The 20,798-nt window shown below is 37.3% G+C and overlaps 1 protein-coding gene across 5 annotated transcripts in view; it reads right to left on the reverse strand.

Annotated features, from left to right (window-relative positions):
* The window catches only part of LOC121423643 (multiple PDZ domain protein-like), a 93,062-nt gene that overhangs the window by 15,479 nt on the left and 56,785 nt on the right, over positions 1-20,798 (reverse strand). For 3 of the 5 annotated variants that reach the window (XM_041619054.1, XM_041619058.1, XM_041619055.1), the window contains 11 exons: positions 19,103-19,186; positions 17,943-18,018; positions 16,879-16,963; positions 16,451-16,562; positions 15,857-16,006; positions 14,486-14,740; positions 13,599-13,881; positions 12,426-12,515; positions 9,279-9,362; positions 1,854-2,023; positions 149-232 (listed from right to left, as the gene is read on the reverse strand). In XM_041619054.1, the coding sequence (XP_041474988.1) occupies positions 149-232; positions 1,854-2,023; positions 9,279-9,362; positions 12,426-12,515; positions 13,599-13,881; positions 14,486-14,740; positions 15,857-16,006; positions 16,451-16,562; positions 16,879-16,963; positions 17,943-18,018; positions 19,103-19,186 (1,473 nt within the window). The remainder of the gene's footprint in view (positions 1-148; positions 233-1,853; positions 2,024-9,278; positions 9,363-12,425; positions 12,516-13,598; positions 13,882-14,485; positions 14,741-15,856; positions 16,007-16,450; positions 16,563-16,878; positions 16,964-17,942; positions 18,019-19,102; positions 19,187-20,798) is intronic. The other 2 variants (XM_041619056.1, XM_041619057.1) reach the window with 2 other exon arrangements.

The raw sequence follows: 20,798 nt of genomic DNA on the forward strand, positions 1-20,798 counted from the left end.
CTATGAGTAGTTCAGGCCTTGAGCTGATCTTGGCAGTGGCATAAATTTGACTTCTATTTACTAAATTCATTCTGTAGAGTGCCCAGTAAATTTCAAAAGGAAATTGAGAAGAACTGAAGAGAAATATTTTGAGCTATTGAAAACTCACCTCAAGGATCTGATCACCAGATTGAAGGCGGCCATCTTTAGCCACAGCTCCATCAGGTTTGATGTTCTGAATCATGATGGTGGCCTTTAACAGAAAAAAATGAAAATAAAATTGTACTGAGCCAGATTAACTTCTTCATGTGCTGAACGAATGATGAAGTGGAGTCGATAGAAACAGTAAAGTGAAAAGAATAATACTTTCGAGCCATTATCACAATAAATGAACAAATGAAGTGAGACTGTACACAATATCTTTAAAGGGGAATCAGCCTTGGCCATAAAATGTTGTGTCGGGAAGGAGAAAAATAAATTAAACAGAATGGTGAAAGTTTGAAAGAAATAGGACAAGCAATAAGAAAGTTATAGCTGCTTTAAAATTGAGATCACTAATACTATGTAGATTTCAAATTGGCAACTGGGTAAGTAAATTATGACAAGGGGCATGGACAACTTTTCCATAGGCCATGTACTTTATTATCAGGGATTTGTGGTATTCCCCTGGGGCAGTGATCTAGATATAACCCAGGTAGTATATTGTTCTATGTCCTCATGAAAGAAAAATATAATTTGAAATAAAACTTTTGGGAAAAAAGACATTTTAGTCATATGTATTGGAGTACATGGAAGAGTAGTCCTTGCCTTACATCACTATGACATCCTATATGCGGCCAATTTGAAATCTCCATGGGTATAGTGATTACCAATATTTACAACTTTTAAAAATTCATAACTTTCTTTTTTGTTTGTCCAATATTGTTCAAACTTTCACCTATCAACTTGTATGATTTTTCTTTTCTTTATAAAAACAAGTTTTTATTTGGGTTGGATTCCCCTTTAAGATTTCCAGACAATTTAGATTTTCCTAAATCATGATCAGGGAAACATTTCATGGAGAACTTTGTCAGTGATAATCACTAACAAATAACAATAATACCAAGGTCACATTTGCTCTACAGCTGCGTAAAAAGAGTAAAAAACAGCTGTTTTTTCACTTTTATTCAAACTACCTATATGTAGCTGGTACAAAAATGTTATAACGGTTGTTTTTGACTCGCTGTATGGCCACCGTAGAGCAAATGTGACTGAGGTATTAGGAATTAAAACTATGAAAATCTTTTAATTTTCAACAGGTCTCAATCTGTTCTTGTCCTTTTTTTTTATTCAAGAACATTCTGCTTCAAGCATATTTAGAAAATTCAATTGAAATACAGGAAAACAACAAGCAATATTGACAGAGCAAATGCTTATTCCCCAAAGGCACACACACACAATCTACCTTTTCAATGTTTTGCACCACTTTTTTTAAAACAATGGTGTTCAGTGAAGTTTGATCATAGCCATCCAATTCAGGCATCTTTGAAATGCTAATTAGTCATGATTTCAATTCATATAAAATTCATTATTATCATTTTCTTTCTTTTTTTTTCTCACAAACAATTGTCAAAATTTGTGATTCTTTTATTATTGATACGGGAGGCGCAATAGCTCAGTCGGTAGAGCGGGGGTTTCAGATTCCGGTGACCTGGGTTTGATTCCCACTTGATGCGTTAGTGCCCTTTGGTAAGGCATTACCAGGTCCCTCAGAGAGGACCTTAAGTCGTTGGTCCTCTGGTTGCTTGCTTACAAGCATTAATGCTTCTTAGCAATCAGATAAAAATCACTACCAATCTATTATCAAACCATGTAGGATGTTTTGTCATATTTACCGGTTGTTTATCTGCTCCACCAATAAGGCTGATCCCGAGTCCTTTGTCATGACCTCTATCCACGACTATCAGTGTCTTGTGACCTTTGACCACAGGACAGGTCAAGGGGTCAGAGGTCGGAGAGACATCCGACCTTAGCTCTACGGAAGGCTTGGCAGGAATAACAGTACCTGGAAGGATATGAAATGTTTTTGTCAAGTTTTATTTTTGATTTGTCTTAAATATGAAGATTTTGGGGGCAAAAATGACACCTAAATATTTTTCAGATCCTGATGGCACTGCAATGTGATGAAGGGGTACGACATACTCATTTGTTTGATATCAAATGTGTCATGATACCCCAAATAATTTCGAAAGATAAAATGTTATGATGTTTGGCAAGTGTCAACTTTTCTTTGAATTTCCTTGGTGTATGTAAACTGCTGGCCCCAACTGTATATGATGTCAAGTGTTAGGCAATCCATCTTCTTCCATACTTGCACGAAAATGTGCAAGTTCACAATAATACATATTATACAACTCCCAAGAATGTTTTGTAATCTGATTGGTCCAAATCGGATCACATGATATTCAGCGAATTGCACTATTGCATCGAAAACGCACTATCCTGCACTCCTACGTCATACCAAAAGTACTATCCTGCACTCTCACGTCAGAGTGCAGGATAGTGCGAGGTCTGGAATTATCTAGAATTTAGATAAAATATAGCATTTTGGTCAACTCAGTAACATGGGGGGGTGTTACACCCACAAATGTAATAATCGCCCACAAATGTAATAACACTTTACCCACAAATGTAATAACGCCCACAAATGTAATAACACTTTACCCACAAATGTAATAATGCACTTTACCCACAAATGTTAATGACTTTACCTACAAATGTAATAAATTTGAAGTGATTTTTGGCGAATTCGTTCTAAACTAATATCCTATAGTAATGCGTTCATATAGCACAAAAGTTCAAAGTCTTTTTTCCAGACCCGGTTAATGAAATATTACAGTACACGTCCAAAGTCTTTTTACCGGATCCGGTTGTTTCAAAATTATAATATACGTCCAAAGTCTTTTTTCCAGACCCGGTTAATTCAAAAATTATAATGCAAGTCCAAAGTCTTTTTTTTCAGACCCGGTCGTTTCAAAAGTTATAATATACGTCGGTGAGGGGTAAAGACAACACTCTAAGCCCAAGCATTTTAAGTGGGTTTAATTTTGAAGATTGGTCTCAGCTGTCAATTTTTTTTCAATATTTCTTTATCTTTTAAATAACCGGGTCCAGACGAAAGACTAAAGCCTAGGTCACATAGCCCGGCCGGTGTCCGGCATCGGTGGAGCTCGGTGGATTTTTGAGGTGTCGCCGAGCTCCCCTCATCGGTGGCATAGCTCGGTGACGTGACCGGGCTCCGTCCGGAAATCTACAGGCGACCGACCAAACACCGGCCGATGACCGTCCGGAGTCTGTCTCAAAAGTGGAGATTTTTTTCGGCCGATGTGGCAGCAACTACCGGCCGATGGTCGGCCGGACATCGGGGGGTATACGGCCGGTACCCGAGCAGGTTAAAGGACACCGTGCGATCACCGGCCGGGTTGTTAACGGGCTTCGAACACTGCCCGGCCGATGTTCGGCCGGTGTACCTCGGACTTGGGGGGCCGATGGTCAGCTATTCCATACCTGTATATATATGTCCACCCTACCTGGAATGGTCAGTTCATCACTATGGCTGCACCGAGAAGACTACGAATGGCGTTGTTAGAACACGAGCTAGCTCAGGCGAGGTTCCAGTACAACTTGGTCCTGGCAGCACTGCTCGAAGAAGCCGAGAGGGAGCGACAGAGGGCCGGCAGAAGAATAAGACGTTGGTGGGTGCGCGAGTGGATCCTACGCAGACCTCGTTTCGGCCAGTATGAGACGCTCATGAGGGAACTCGAGGCCGAGCACGCTGCCGACTTCAAATCCTACCTCCGCATGGTGCCACAGATGTTCTATGAGTTGCTTGACCGAGTTGGCCCCCGCATTGCCAAGACCACAACGTAAGTTTACACTTTATGAACCTACTGTCAAATTGTGCTGAAATGTCTTCCATCCATATTTATTCTAGTTTGATTTTATTCATATTTCACCCTCTTCTGTTGCAGGCATCGAACCCCCTTGGATCCTGGGCTGAAGCTGGCGATCACCTTGAGGTTCTTGGCGACCGGAAGCAGCTATCATGATCTGGCGTTCGCGTTTCGTGTCCCACACAACACCATCTCTCTGTTCGTCCCCGAGGTCTGTCAGGCCATCTACGACGAATACGAGGACGAGATGTGGGCCACTCCCCAGCTGTCTGATGAGTGGCGCCCGGTAGCCGAGGGATTCGGAGACAGATGGAACTTTCCCCACTGTTGTGGCGCGATCGATGGGAAACATGTCGCCATCAAGAAGCCCCCCAAGAGCGGCTCACTTTACTACAACTACAAAGGCTTCTTTTCCATCGTCATGCTTGCAGTGGTAAACTCTGACTACAAGTTCATCTGGGCGGATGTGGGGTCACCAGGGTCGTATTCCGACGCCGGCATCTTTAACCGGTCGCGACTGGAGCCAGGTCTGCGTGAGGGAACGATCGGACTACCCCAGCCGGATCCCCTACCAAATGACGACCAGGACACACCCTACTACATGGTCGGAGACGACGCCTTCCCCCTACGGCCATACATGATGAAGCCTTACCCTCATCGGCACCTGAAACGGGACGAGCGGATCTACAACTACCGGTGTTCCAGGGCACGCCGTGTGGTTGAAAACGCGTTTGGTATATTCGCCAATCGCTTCAGATGTCTGCTAACAACCCTGGGATTGAGACCGTCGAAAGTTACCAAGATCGTCAAGGCCTGCATGACCCTTCACAACCTCATGAGGACTCGTTACCCCAACCTTCAGAATGCTGACCTCGACCGGGAAGATGAGCAGGGTCAGATCATCGCGGGTGCATGGCGAGACCAAGCCGTGCTCGAAGATGTGCAAGCAGCAGGGCACGGGCCAAGATTGACCCGACCAGGCAAAGAACTGCGCGCATACCTCAAGAATTACTTTTGCAGTCCTGCCGGGAGTGTGCCATGGCAAGATGTGGCAATAAACCAGCAGTAACTTGTGTCTAATATTGTTACAGTATACCGGATGCAGCCACAGACATTCCATTATTCTTCTCAGGACTTAACGCATTTTTGATGTGTTATACTTTCCATTATTCAGTATGTTGTTTGCAAATAAATCTGTTATTGGGTAATCTTAAAACATTGCCTTTGCTCTTTTTAATTTGAACACTAGTAATAAATGCCAAAAGAAATCAAACCTGTTTGAAAGAATAAATCAATATTAAAATACACCAGTATGAATAAGATGAGATGTGTGTAAATAATACAACAGCAACACATTCATTGTGATTGAATTATTTTTAATCAAAGAATAATCGTCATTGTATCTTTTCTTTCACCTTTAAAAACTAACCTTTCATAAAGAAAAACACTTGTATCAACCAATATGATTAGCTTTGTAATTTTGTAATAGGCTTCAAATGATTGCCCATTAATATGTTTTCACCTTTTAAAAAGTATGTGTTTTTTCATAATGAGGAAGGATCTCCATTGTTTACATATCAGATAAAGTCTTACGAAATATTAATTTTTACTTGAGTACTGTTTAACTTTTGATCTATGCAACTTTGTTAAAATTAACCAATTTTTATGGTGTGTTCTATAAAACCTTCTAAATGACATTTTCTTTCCTTCTAAATTAACTTTGTTTTACCTTTTGAGTTCTCAGTTTATTGCTCTAAGATGTTAAAAAGATAAAAACAATAAAGACAACGACAGAACTTTAGTTTTCATACCTTGGATGTTACCACATACACAATAAATATGGCAATAAACATAAACTGGCACGGGACACCGGCCGATACTCGGTCGTACACCGGCCGATGCGTATTCCGATGTGGTAAGGATGGGGCTGCGATGAGGGAGCTCGGTGAGAGCCCGTCGAATTTTTAACTCCGAAGTTAAATTTCGCCGAGCTGCCACCGATGCGGTTTTTAGCCCCAAACGCCGGCCGGTGACCACGGGAGTCCGGCCGGTGTCCGGCTAAAATCGCATCGCTGGCTCATCGGAACCTCATCGGCCGGGCTATGTGACCTAGGCATAAGCATAATACTCGTATTATTCCACAAGAATAAGAATTTGAGTCTTTTGTTTTTAGGATTGCTTAAATCATTTTTAAATCACCGGGTCTGGAATAAAGACAATGCTCTAAACGTGTGCTTTTCTACATGCATGGTCTTAATTTGGAGGATTGTTGGTTCTTAGATTCGTTGTTGGGGGTTGAGTTTTATTGATTTTTTATTCCTGAAATAATTGTGTCTGGAGGAAAGTCGATCTTCGATAATCGGTCTTCATGTTGTTCCACAGTAATTAGATTATTGGATATTCGTTTTAGAATATTTGTAAAAACTATTTTATTTTTCAAATAGTAACCAAGTCTGGAGAAAGGATGTCTGCTTTACCCACGCGTTATTACAATGTTTTGTAGGGGTAGTAGTATTATTTTTAAAAAAGACATATTTTTACTGGGTGAAACTTTGGAAATTTGGTCTTAGATTCGAAGTTTTTCAGTTACTTTTTTTAATAGCCGGGTCTGGAGGAAAGAGTATGTTTTAAACCTCGTGTTATTCCACGAGAATAAGAATATAAGGTCTTATGTTAGAAGATTTTTTTTTCGTAACTGTTTTAGGTCTGGAATAAAGACAACACTCTAAACCTCTTTTAAAACAGGTTCTTAGGTTGAAGGTTTGTTTGGTCTTAAACTTTGATTTTTTTTAATTCTTACTATTAGCGTTTTTAAGAAAAAAATGGTCGGGCTGAAAGACTACGCTATATATCCAGCATTAATAAGATTATGGGGTCTTTATACTGTTTTTAAACTGTTATTCATAATGTTTAAATAACAGGTAACCGGGTCTGGAGAAAAGACTACGCTTGTGGAGGAGCCGTGGTGTAGTGGTTCGGACTCTCGCCTTGTAAACAGAGGGTCGTGTGTTCGAATCCCACCGCGGTCTGGCGTCCTTTGGCAAGGCGTTAATCCACACTTTGCCACTCTCGACCCAGGTGCTAAATGGGTACCCGGTAGGATGTGAAAGTCATTGTAGCTTGTCCAGTATTGTGTGCGCCTCACAGGCGACTGACTGGAATACTCCCCAGGGAGTGGAGGATGTGCACACATTGTGTGCGGGAATGACTGATTGAATCCGATGACCGGGGTAATAATATATCTGTAAAGCGCTTAGAAACGTCGTTCCGATGGATTAAGCGCTATATAAAAGCGGATTATTATTATTATTATTATTGATTCTCAATTTACTCTTAGTGCATATATTCACAATATACACCGTATAAGTTAAAACAACAACAAAGACATTTATTCCACCAGTTTTAATTATCTGGGTCTGGAGAAAAGACTAAGCTCGATTCCCATTTTTTTCCACAGGAATATCATTATCGTATCTTAGTTTGGACTTATATTATAAATTTTGAAATAACTGGGTCAGGAAAAAGACTTTGCACTTATTAAAATTCTTGAAACAACCGGGTCTGGAAAAAAGACTTTGGGTTTATATTATAATTTTTGAAACAACCGGGTCTGGAAAAAAGACTTTGGATTTATATTATAATTTTTGAAACAACCGGGTCTGGAAAAAAGACTTTGGATTTATATCACAATTTTTTAAACAACCGGGTCTGGAAAAAAAGACTTTGGACTTTTATTATATTTTTTTTAACAACCGGGTCTGGAAAAAAGACTTGGGATTTATATTATAATTTTTGAAACAACCGGGTCTGGAAAAAAGACTTTGGATTTATATCACAATTTTTTAAACAACCGGGTCTGGAAAAAAGACTTTGGATTTATATTATAATTTTTGAAACAACCGGGTCTGGAAAAAAGACTTTGGACTTGTACTTTGATGTTTTATTAACCCGGTCTGAAAAAAAGACTTTGCACTTTTGTGCTATATGATTACTATAGGATTTTAGTTTAGAACGGATTCGCCAAAAATCCCTTAAAATTTATTACATTTGTGGGTAAAGTCATTATTACATTTGTGGGCGATCAAAAATTATTACATTTGTGGGTAAAGTGTTATTACATTTGTGGGCGTTATTACATTTGTGGGTAAAGTGTTATTACATTTGTGGGCGTTATTACATTTGTGGGTGCAACAGGCGCTTGTATAAAACAAACAATGCAAGCATTCTTGTGCATAGAGGACCTAAATAATGAACTCTGTGCTCGACTCGCCAAATAGATATACCGCACTCGGTCCTGTGGACCTCGGTGCGGTATATCCATTGCTCTTCTCGGACATTGTTCATTATTTGGCCCTGCATGCCAGTGCTTACGTGCATTATTTGTATAATATGGAACTGATTGCACAGACATTGCAAATCAATTATGATTTTTGTATTGTATAGAGCACTGTAATGAGATGTGGCAAGAATCTTTACAATCAATTTCAATTTGCAAACGATAGGTAAAGTTCAACTCAATCAAATGAACTTTAATTTTCTAAAATTGCAACAATTAGACGGGCACTACATGTGAAATTCATTCCAAGATTTATGAATGATTTTTAGTTCTAAACTTGAATTACAATCAATTGTAAGTTTCTTGTAATGTCCCCTAAAAAAGATCACTAGTTAGTCTCATATGTCAGACCTTCTCTGCTGAGACCACAGAGCCATGCATACGTCTATGGTCTAGACTAGATTAGCTCTCTATATTGGCTGTACTAGAAAAAGAAGACCAGTGGAATTGAGTACCTTGCCCTTATTTTTCTTTTTCATTTAATAAAAAAAATCATCTGTTCCAGCATCTTTTGCCAAAAAGAATGATACCAAGATCACTGAATTCAGTGAATTTTAAATCATTTTGCATTTTTTATATTTCATCTGTTTTTGTGACAGAATTTATTCCAAACTCGTTTTCATGACCTGTGTGATGTTTTGGGGAAAGCTGTGACATACATGAAACAGTGAACATTGACAAAAAGCATTTACATGTCACAGCTTCCGCTATTTAACAATGAGCAGTTTCATGTTGACTTGGATCAATATAACACCCCCCTTGAGAAAAATTAAAAAGTTGAAAATAACAGAATTTCAAAAAATTGACAAAAAATAAAAATGACTTCACCTAATTCAATGATCTTGGTATCATCCATTTTCTACATACGATGATGCATATCAGTCAAATATTGATGCATACGCACGTCAAAGTAAACAAAGTCCACTCTTCCGCTTTTTCTGATACACTTGGTCTAGAAGAATGCTGATAACACATGTATGTAACATCCATTATTAGTATTGTTAGAATGCAGATCTATTTTACAAACTTACTGTTAAGATTGTTAGTAGAATCAAAGCTTGAATTAGGTGATGATAACTCTGTTACCTCTAGGTCATCCAAGGGAGGGAAGAATGCTTCATGTTAAAAGAAACATGCATTAGATATTAGTTGATATATAATGAAACCCATTCATACGTGACCTAGCAAAACCAACAATAAGTCGCCTGGTAAGGTTCTCTGTAAATAGCCCAGATAGTAATTTGGTCTTCAAGAAGTAAATTTATAGAATTGGCTGATCTGAATGAACAATTCTTCCTCTTCATACTTTAAAAGAATTGACGTTAGATACAAGATAAGATACAAGGTTTACTTGATGCCACTTTTTTTCTGGACTCAGTGGAATTTTCACCAAGCTATGATATTAGCTAATCTGAAAGAATAATTCTTCCTCTTTATATGTAAAACAAGTGGAATGCCTCTGGCCGTCTCACCTGCATCACGCGGTTCAATATAGCAGCAGTGCTGACTTTGCATACTACTCTAACTCGCACAAGATGTTCAGTGATACATGGTTACTCTTATGTCCTCTTTTTATGAACTAGACCAATAAACTTACAGAGATATGATGGTTATTCAACAAAAAACCCCAACATGGCCAAAGTTCATTGACCATACATGACCTTTGACCTTGATCATGTGACCTGAAACTGGAACAGGATGTTCAGTGATACTTGATTACTCTTATGTACAAGTTTCATGAATCAGATCAATAAACTTTCAAAGTTATGATGGTAATTCAACAGATACACCCAATTCAGCTAAAGTTCATTGACCTTTGACCTTGGACATGTGACCTGAAACACGCACAGGATGTTCAGTGATACTTGGTTACTCTAATGTCCAAGTTTAACGAACTAGACCAATAAACTTTCAAAGTTATGATGGTAATTCAACAGATACCCCCGATTCGGCCAAAGTTCATTGACCCTAAATGACCTTTGACCTTAATCATGAGACCTGAAACTTGCACAAAATGTTCAGTGATGCTTGATTACTATTATGTCCAAGTTTCATGAATCAGATCCATAAACTTTCAAAGTTATGATGGGAATTCAACAGATATCCCCAATTCGGCCAAAGTTCATTGACCCTAAATGACCTTTGACCTTGATCATGTGACCTGAAACTTGCACAAAATGTTCAGTGATGCTTGATTACTATTATGTCCAAGTTTCATGAATCAGATCCATAAACTTTCAAAGTTATGATGGGAATTCAACAGATATCCCCAATTCGTCCAAAGTTCATTGACCCTAAATGACCTTTGACCTTGGTCATGTGACGTGAAACTCATGCAGGATGTTCATTGATACTTGATTAACCTTATGTCCAAGTTTCATGAACTAGGTCCATATATTTTCTAAGTTATGATGACATTTCAAAAACTTAACCTCAGGTTAAGATTTGATGTTGACGCCGCCGCCGCCGTCGGAAAAGCGGCGCCTATAGTCTCACTTTGCTTCGCAGGTGAGACAAAAAAATTAAAGTTAGATAAAAGATGAGATAAAAAGGTTTTTCTTGACGTCACATTTTTTCTGGACTGGGTGGAATTTTCACCAAGATTGCACAGTGTGCATATCTCGAGCATTTTCTCCTTTTACTTTGAAGCTTTCACTATCTTCTACATTCAATCAAATAGTTGTGAGTTATTGTTGATCCATTTCAACAAGTTATACAGTGCATCCCACAAAAAAGGAAACCCCTTTTCAGAGATAAAATTCACAATTATTAAATGTTTTTACTCTAAACTTGATACTCATGGCAAGCTTGGAATCTCATCTCTCATTTGAAACCAACAAGCTGAGAAAATCGTTCATGCACGGCAGATTACAAACAACAAATATTGAGGCATATCAGAAACGATTTGCGAAGAAACTTACACGTGAATCTGAATCCACTCTCATTTCAATGATCAGTGAGAGAAACTTAACATAAGAAATTCTCATGAGCCAATTGTAGAATGTGCAAGATTGTTGTATCACAAATCAATCTTGTCCAATTTTTCTGCACAACTTGGTTTTTTAAATTAAAATTTCAAACCCATCTTGCTCATTAATGCATGACGTGTTCATCTCATATTAGGTATCAAAATACAGAATAATTGAATTTTATGATTATGTAAATGAAAAATCATAATTCATTTCCTCTGAATTAAAGGTCAAGTCCACCTCAGAAAAATGTTGATTTCAATTATAAATAAAGAAAAATCAGACAAGCACAATGCTGAAAATTTTATCAAAATCGGATGTAAAATAGGAAAGTTATGACATTTCAAAGTTTCGCTTATTTTCAACAAAATAGTTATATGAACGAGCCAGTTACATCCAAAAGAAAGAGTCGATGACATCACTCACTATTTCTTTTGTTTTTTATTGTTTGAATTATACAATATTTCAATTTTTATGAATTTGATGATTAGGACCTCATTGCCTGAAGCACAAAATGTTAAGATAATGGAATTCCACATGTTCAGGGAGGAATGAAACATCATTTCACATGACAATGATGAGAAAATCAAAATATTTCATATTTTATGTAATAAAATAAAAAAGAAATAGTGAGTGAGTGATGTCATCATTTCCCTCATTTGCACACCGACCGAGATGTGCATATAACTGTTTTGTGAAATGAGGCGAAACTTTAAAATGTCATAACTTTCTTATTTTACATCAGATTTTGATGAAATTTTCAGTGTTATGCTTGGTGAATTTTTCTCTTTTTATTGAAATCAAGTTTTTGTTGGGGTGGACTTGTCCTTTAAAGAGACATGGGAATCCCGGTTTCTTTTTTTTTTTCTGGGATGCACTGTATATCGTTTTAAAGCAAAGGATGTGCCATTTCAAGCTCAAAATTCCCATGATTCATTTTGGGAGACTCATTGTTGGTAATGGGGTGGCATGTCACACAGGTGCTTTATATTATAAAATGAAAATTAAGAAAAAACTGTGGCCAAGTTAGTAAAGGCAGGCTACCTTGATGAACAAACTAATGAATTAATAATAATGTGCATGATAGTAAATGTAACTTTCAAAATCACAGCAGATAAAAAAAAATATCTAAGAAATTAGAAAAAAGAATGAAATCAAGTATTAAGATAGAAATATAAATAATACTGTATATATGGTCCCACTACTTACTGTCCGAGTTGGTAGAATGTTGGTAGTTAATAGTAGTAGAGGCACTAAATGAGTTGGGCTCTTCATCATTATCAAGAGCTGGAAAGAAGTCTTCATGAGAAGGATAAAGACATGCAAGGTTTAATAGAAAGCAACCACCAATGAAAAATTATATATCGAGATTATTTTACATGCATACCAAATGGGTTGGTGAAGTAAATATGATTGGTTAGAGTTTGCAAAGGAGATTTCCAGGGTTGTTTAAGCATGCAACCCCAATGAATCTGCTACCATAACCTACATGTATTTGTTTTTCCACAAAATGTTGATTTTATTGTGCTTAAAAACCCTAGAAATACTTAATGAATTAGGGCCCAAAACGATCTTTCTTTCCATTGGACCATATGAGGTATTCTATTGCACCATTACGATAATGGATTAATGAACTAAAAAGCCAGGGATGCAATCCGTTTACAGTTTGAATTTTATGCAAACTTTCCGGATGTGTACATGTGTATTTGCGCCAGAATTTTGCATAAATTTTCACCAGTAACTTCAGTTCAATGCAAAAGTACAACAAAGGCATATCTGGACCAAGGGTCCAAGCAATGACATTTTTGGAAGCAGTCAATATAAAATGAGCCAGCAATATCCAAGTTATATGCAGAGGCTTATCAAATAACAACAATTAAAAAACTTGTAAATAAACTATACAATGACCATGGCACAGAAACGTTTGAAATCCTGCTCCAAAGCATAATTTATATACAATCTAATAGATTAAACTCCTTGAATTATAAAGAAAAGCATTAAACACAGTGAAAATGCTAGGGTAAGGGCCGCATTCTTTTATTTGTAGTTAATTGTAGTTATTTGAAATATAAATATATAGTTATATAATAAAACCATGCATATATCCCATACATATCAGTATAGCATGGTCATTAATATTCACCATCATGTTAAACAAGATCAATACCCATCCAACAAATAAATATGTTGCATCATAACAAGAACATCCTCAGCTCCATGAATTTTTCCATTACAAGAGGGGGGTTTCTGCACCATGCAATGCACAAAAATATATATGTATATAATCCTGCACCATAAATTTGAATGAGTTAAATAATATTAATTGGTTATTCGATGAAATTAGAAGTAATGGAAGGCTGCAAAATATATATTGCGACTTACTGGCATGTCCAATCTGGCTTCTAATCGGCGCCCCCGCGAACACATCTGGTTGGGCAGTGGCAGAGATGGACACACCCCCTTCGACCCCACCACCCAGGTCTAGCGTAGGGAAGAGGTTCTTCTGAGGGGACTGCGGGGACGAAACGGGTTTAGCAGCGCTGACTGTGAGGGCGACGGATCCCCTGGTGTCTTTCAGGACGCTGATGGCGCTGAGCTTGGAGAGGCCGATGACCGATTTGTCGTTGACGGCGAGAATCTGATCGCCCACCTTCAGATTGCCCTCCTGTTGGGGTGGAAGATAGAATGGGTCTTAGATAGGGTTTGTCAACATCACTTTACATTCCATAACGTTTCTTTTCACCATTATCACCGTACATTTTGACTATTGTTGCAATCACAAATCAATAGTATCACAAAAACTGTGGAAGACATGCTTTTAATCATGACTACAAAGCTGTTATATTCAACTGAGAAACAGGAGGGAAGGTGGGGGGGGGGAAGCATTCAAGCATAAACTTGGTGCCCTTTGCCAAAAGCGTGCATTCATAACTGAACTTTCCTTGGTGTCTATGATGAAACAAACATGATCACAAAATCTGAAGAGTCCATAGCTTTGTACTATGGTACAATTAAAACCTCTTTTGAGAATTCGTTTGGGGGCTATAAAAATTCAACCTCCACTGACCATTATCAATTAACATGGAAACCTAACATTCACCATGAAGACTCAACACCTACTCAACATCATCAATCGCCATGGAAACCCAACAGCCAATCATCATCAATTACCATAGAAAACAAACATCCAGTCACCATCATCAATCACCATAGAAATTAAACATCCAGTCACCATCATCCATCACCATGGAAACCTAACACCAACTCACCATCGCAGCTGGTCCACCCATGGTGACATCCTTCACAAAGATACCGGAGAGACCCTTCTCATCCTGATTCTCAAAGATAGCAAAGCCCAGGCCTCTGGGTCCTTTCTGGAGAGTGATGTGCTTCACGTTGGGGTAATCTTCCGGCGTAGGGGTCGGTTTCACTGGGTCTGGCTCTGGAACGGAATGGACAGGTGCCGCGCCGCTATCGGCCTGATCGACAGCCTCTTGTTTCTTTAGGATGGTTGGCATAGAAGTCTGTTGAATTAAAATATAATACCTGAATGGTAAATCCCGTTTGTAGTAATGATCATAGATTAAATTATAACTGTTGACATCGTGACTCCAATGGTAATGAGAGCTCTGTAACATAAAGGTTTGTAATCAATCACTAAATGCCAAAGGCCAATCAAGATCGTTGTTGCATGAACACTTTGCTCAAACAACCGACCAGGGACCAATCAGAGTGGTTCTTTCATATTCGCAATGCATTACAAACCTTTATGTTACAAGGCTTGGATCGTTGTTCTCATTTACTCTACATAAGGAAAGTTTTTAATCCACTGGCCAATTCTATGTTATCAGGATAAAAAAGGGTGGATGAACCTGTAATCCAATGTATCCAACAACCACTTATAGTCGGTAGAAGGATAAAAATATTATTGCATATATCTATACCAGCATTATGTGAATATGTTTGAGGAAAATGTTTCAAAAACCCTCAAATAACTGAACAGGATGCTTAAAGGGGAAGTTCACCCTGAAGAAAACTTTGTTGTAAAAATAGCAGAATAAATAGTGGTGAAGGTTTGAGGAAAATCTGTTAAAGAGTAAGAAAGTTATTAGAGTTTAAAGTTTTGGATTTGTGACGTCATAAACGAGCAGCTGTCCCATGTGCTATGTAATATAAAATGCATGAATTTCAAATTTTGTATGGTTCCTGATGACTTAATTTTGTTTTCTATTCATGATCAGGTGTGAAATTTGTCTATTGATACACATAAGGTACAGTGAAAACCATTTTCAATTTTCTGAGAAAATGACATTTTATTGATTTTTTACCATTCGCTATGTAGGAATGCTGCTCGCATATGACATCACAAATCAAATAATTGAAATTCTAATAACTTTTTAATTATTTGATGAATTTTTCTCAAACCTTCGGCAATATTTTTTATTATTTTTTCTGCTATTTTTACAATAAACTTTTTGTCAGGGTGAACTTCTCCTTTAAGTGTATAGACAGAGCGAGTCTCTCCAAATGTTAGTAGGTAAATTGCCTTTCATACTTTAAGAATTACTTGGAATGATGGAATAGCTTTAGAAATCAAGTATTTCTCGCAGCAGACATGATATCAAAAGAATATTTAGTACCTGATTGGGGTAGATGACCGGTGGTACAGCGAGCTGATTCAGGGACTCTGAATTCCTGACGATGACCACCTTGACCATACCAGGAGCAAGACCACCGATGATACTAGATGCATTCTGATGGGAGTGACCATATACCTTGATACCGTTGATCTAAGATGAATAAGATAGAGAAAGAGATGATGGTGTTATTTTATAATCATCGTTGTCATCATCATCATCATTATCATCATCATCATCATCATCATCATCATCATCATCTTCATCATCATCATCATCATCATCTTCATCATCATCACCACCACCATCATTACCATTATCATCATCATCACCGATACCACCACTACCACCATCACCACCCCTATCAACACCATCAGCACTGTTACCGCCGTCACCACCAACCCCACCACCACCTTCACTACCATCACAACTCATACCAATACCACTATCACCTCTGACACAATTGCTACTACTACTAATACTACAATCACCACCAACCCATCAACACTGCCACAACTACCACCACCACCATCATCATCACGACCACCATTACCACAACTACCAACAACACCACCACTTCTACCTCTACCCGCTTACCTCTAACACCTCATCTCCAATAAGTATCCTTCCATCATTCCCAGCAGCGCCTGAAGGGTTAACACCCACTACAAACACACTCGTCTTACTCCTGTCCTTATTCCCAGCAAGACTGCAACATAAACAAGAAAATAAATCGATAAAAACAGATAAAATTATTTATTTCTTTAATGAATAAACTACCTTAAAGTTCCCTTCTTGTGAAACAAAGTTGTATAGCTTTGTGTTATATGGTTTTGAAAAAAAAATGTGTAATGATCAGGCAGAATATTACACATTCTTTTACATATATATGAGAACCAAATATAAATAAAAATTACATTCTACAACAAAAGAAAATACAGATTTATGATTAAGGATAATATAAATTCTCACTCTACACAATCAAATTATAACTCAAAAACCATTAAAAGGAATATATTCTTTACCTGAGGCCCAATCCTCGATCTCCTTTGTTTAGTTCAATCACATGCAACTCTCCATCTAAATCATTATATCGCTGGCTAAGTTTCTCTGGCAAAGACAAAAATGTGTGACAGAATTCATTAAAGGACAAGTCCACCTCAACAAAAACTTGATTTGGAGAAAAATTCAACAAGCATAACACTGAAAATTTCATCAAAATCGGATGTAAAATAAGAAAGTTATGGCATTTTAAAGTTTCGCTTTATTTTCAACAAAATAGTTATATGAACGAGCCAGTTACATCCAAATGAGAGAGTTGATGACATCACTCACTCACTATTTCTTTTGTATTTTATTATATGAAATATGAAATATTTTTATTTTCTCGTCAATGTCATGTGAAATGAAGTTTCATTCCTCCCTGAACACGTGGAATTCCATTATTTCAACATCTTATGCTTCAGGCAAGGAGGTCCTAATCGTCAAATTCGTAAAAATTGAAATATTGTATAATTCAAACAATAAAAAACAAAATAGTGAGTGAGTGACATCATCGACTCTCTCATTTGGATGTAACTGGCTCGTTCATATAACTATTTTGTTGAAAATAAGCGAAACTTTGAAATGTCATAACTTTCTTATTTTAAATCCGATTTTGATGAAATTTTCAGCATTGTGCTTGTCTGATTTTTCTCTATTGATTCAAATGAACATTTTTCTGAGGTGGACTTGACCGTTAAGTTTGGATAATCAAAGGAAATAATGTGATGAAATTTAATGAAATTGTAACAGATCATTCTAGGATTCACACACTTCCATATTTGCAAATTATCTGACTTTCGGAAAAAGAAAATTGCATTTTTTCTCCACTCATCTCTCAGAGTGTTGAACATGCAGGAATGGCCAAAGCAAGAATTAAAAAAAAAAATAATAATAATATGAATAAATATTTGTACTCGGAAGAGGCTGGAGAAATTGTTACCACAATTCATTATCTTGTGCAGGGACTCTTGTTCAGTTTTAATTTACCGCTTTTATTCATTCAATTATGTGAAAAACATGAAACAATATTCATTGATATACTTACTCCAGGTATATCCAAACTCATCTTCAGATTCACTGTCGCTCTCTCCATCAACTTCCCTTCTCTCATCTGGTGCATCCTACAAAAATAAACAGATGTAATATTATGCTTTGTAAAAAGGATGAAAAGATGAAAATGTGACACAAATTTGACTTTGATTTATCAGATTCATCAACTACTCTCATTTCTTCTTGTGCATCCTCAAAATAAAGAAAAAGTGCATATTAATGCTTTGTAAAAAGGATGTGACACTATTGATTCATTGGATGATTTTAAGATATTTGTATACTACGTACGTGCCAGTTGCGCACTTATTGTGGTGTCACTTTTCTGCATTAATCCTGAGAGATCGGTCAACCACAGTGTACCCAACACCACGCTATAATCACAATATTTATCTTTCAAAGTGATTATAATAATTGGCATTTATATAGCACTTTATCAATCTACGACTGCTCAAAGTGCTTCACAATTATTATTACCCGGTCACTGGATTCATATAATTTCAAGCAGCCTGTCAGGCGCACTTGCTAAACCAACCACAGTGACGGTTGTTTCCTACTGGTACCCAATTAGCACCTGAGTGTGGATTGACGACTTGCCAAAGAATTCCAAAGGACGCTATAGGCCATAGTGGGATTCAAACACACGACCCTCTGATTACAAGGCGAGAGTCTGAACCGCTACACCATGGCGCTTCACAATGTCTGATTATGAACCTTGTTCTTTAACAATCCAGTTTTCCAATTTATCTTCACAGATTCAATGCTTCCTACTCTTTACTAGTAATTTACTTCTCAAGTTCTTAAGTTTATTATTGCGTAATTTATGTATACTTCCTTCTCTCTCTCTGATCTTTCTTTTATTGCACCTTGAGCACTCTGCAGGGTGGAATTGGCGCACTATACATCCTATCTATAATTATTAATTCTTATTTTTCTATCTGCTTTGGATTTATTATTCAGTTCAATATTTCTAAATTTGCTGTTTCAACTCTGACACATGGTGCATGCTTGAGGCCTATAGGGAGAAGGAACTAGTTGATCCGCAATGCTTCTCTTGATGATGACCATTAGTGGTGCAAGTATTATAAAAAGCACAAATTGGTGGAGACATTTGAATGAAGAAATTTGACATAGTACAACAATGATTGCATTACATACCAAATTATCGTCGGATTCTGCTCCTGCTTGTACAACAGTCGCCATGGCAACAACACTCCCACTGTCTGGGACATCATCCTCCATCTGAAAACAAAAACAAAAAAGATAAAAAATTTGCAACGAATGAGATGGATTTGAAGAACATTTCACACACAAAAAAAACTTTCATCCTCAATTATGTTAAATACTGATTTAAGATCCAAGAAACACACATTAGCTGACATAGATTAACGACGTGTCGAACAAAGAAGTTTGCTTTGAACGCATGGCAATGCACTGGGGTGGTACTCTGAGATTCATTTTATCTCAGATAAAATAAAATATTTTATCTCCGTTAAAATCAGTGAGATAAAATGCCCTTAAAATCTCTCCAAATTGGTATTCTGAGAACCATTTTATCTCCATTTTATCTCTGTAAGACACACCTACTTTTTAATCAATATCCAATCAGAAACGCGCTTTTATAGCTCTTTCGTGTCAGTCAACCAATGGAAATCCATTCCACAAGGAGGTGTGGCAAAGGGGTGAGATTGCGTCAATTTTCGACTTCAAATACGCTTGCACTATACGCTCGCGCGTCTTTTTAGCAAAAAGGACAATGCTCTCATCTTTTTTCGAGGTCTGTATCGCATCTTTTCAAGCATCACTTCAAAGACAATATTAGTAAAGACAAGTCTTATGAAATACTTTCTTATTGTACAGGAATAACGTTAAGGTGTTATTCTTAATAAATATATAATTTTTCCTCATTTTCATGTCAACATTTGGGGTTAATTCACCAAGAAATATTGGTGAAATCAACGTCGCAGAGATAAAATAGCCCTTACCCTCTTTTAAGTTTATTTCATTTTTTTCTTCAAACTATCTTGGGCGCAAGCACATCATCTGCGTTGCAATACCCAGATACGCGATGCCTTTGTCTACGCAGGCACTGTTTTGTTGCGTATCATTAAAAGTTATGCAAGATAAAATTTATACGCAAGATAAAATTGTAAATTTTATCTGAGAGATAAAATGTCATCTCAGAATACCGATTTCATTTTAAGAGATAAAATAAAATATTTTAAAGATAAAATGACCTCAGAATACCACCCCTGGTGTGTTGGCTCAATTGGTAGAGCGACCGTCTCACTACCGGGAGGTCGGTAGTTCAAGTCCCAACTGTGTCAGATCAAAGGATGGGACTCGCTGCTACCCTGTCTGGCAGTTAATGATTCAAGGGATAGAGCTACATGGATCTGGCGTGCTGCAGAGTGGCTGCCAGGCCCACGATCAATTGGGAAAAAGAATTTTCGAAATATTCCTATTTCGGATTTCATTTTGAATACCGGTAATAAAATATGGTCTTTTTAAAAATGAATTTTCATCATTTGACATATATCTAGTTGCTAGACTAGGCAATAATCTGTGTCTCTGAAGCATGCTCTATTAATGTGGCAAAATATATAATACACACCAAATTTCAGAAAGAATCTATGAATGTAATAAGAGAATAAAGAAATCAACTTAATTCCAATTCAACGAAGCAAGATCTTGATTCATATAAAAATTTTTAAACCACTTACAAAATGACTAAACAAACTTCACAATCAGTTTGTGTTAATAAAAAAGGGTCAAATAACATACAAAAGGTCAAATGACAATTAATCATCATCATCAAGAGGCATAGCATATATACCAAAAGTGATAAACATTA

The sequence above is a fragment of the Lytechinus variegatus genome, chromosome 11, assembly GCF_018143015.1.
Source record: "Lytechinus variegatus isolate NC3 chromosome 11, Lvar_3.0, whole genome shotgun sequence".
Classification (NCBI taxonomy): domain Eukaryota; kingdom Metazoa; phylum Echinodermata; class Echinoidea; order Temnopleuroida; family Toxopneustidae; genus Lytechinus; species Lytechinus variegatus.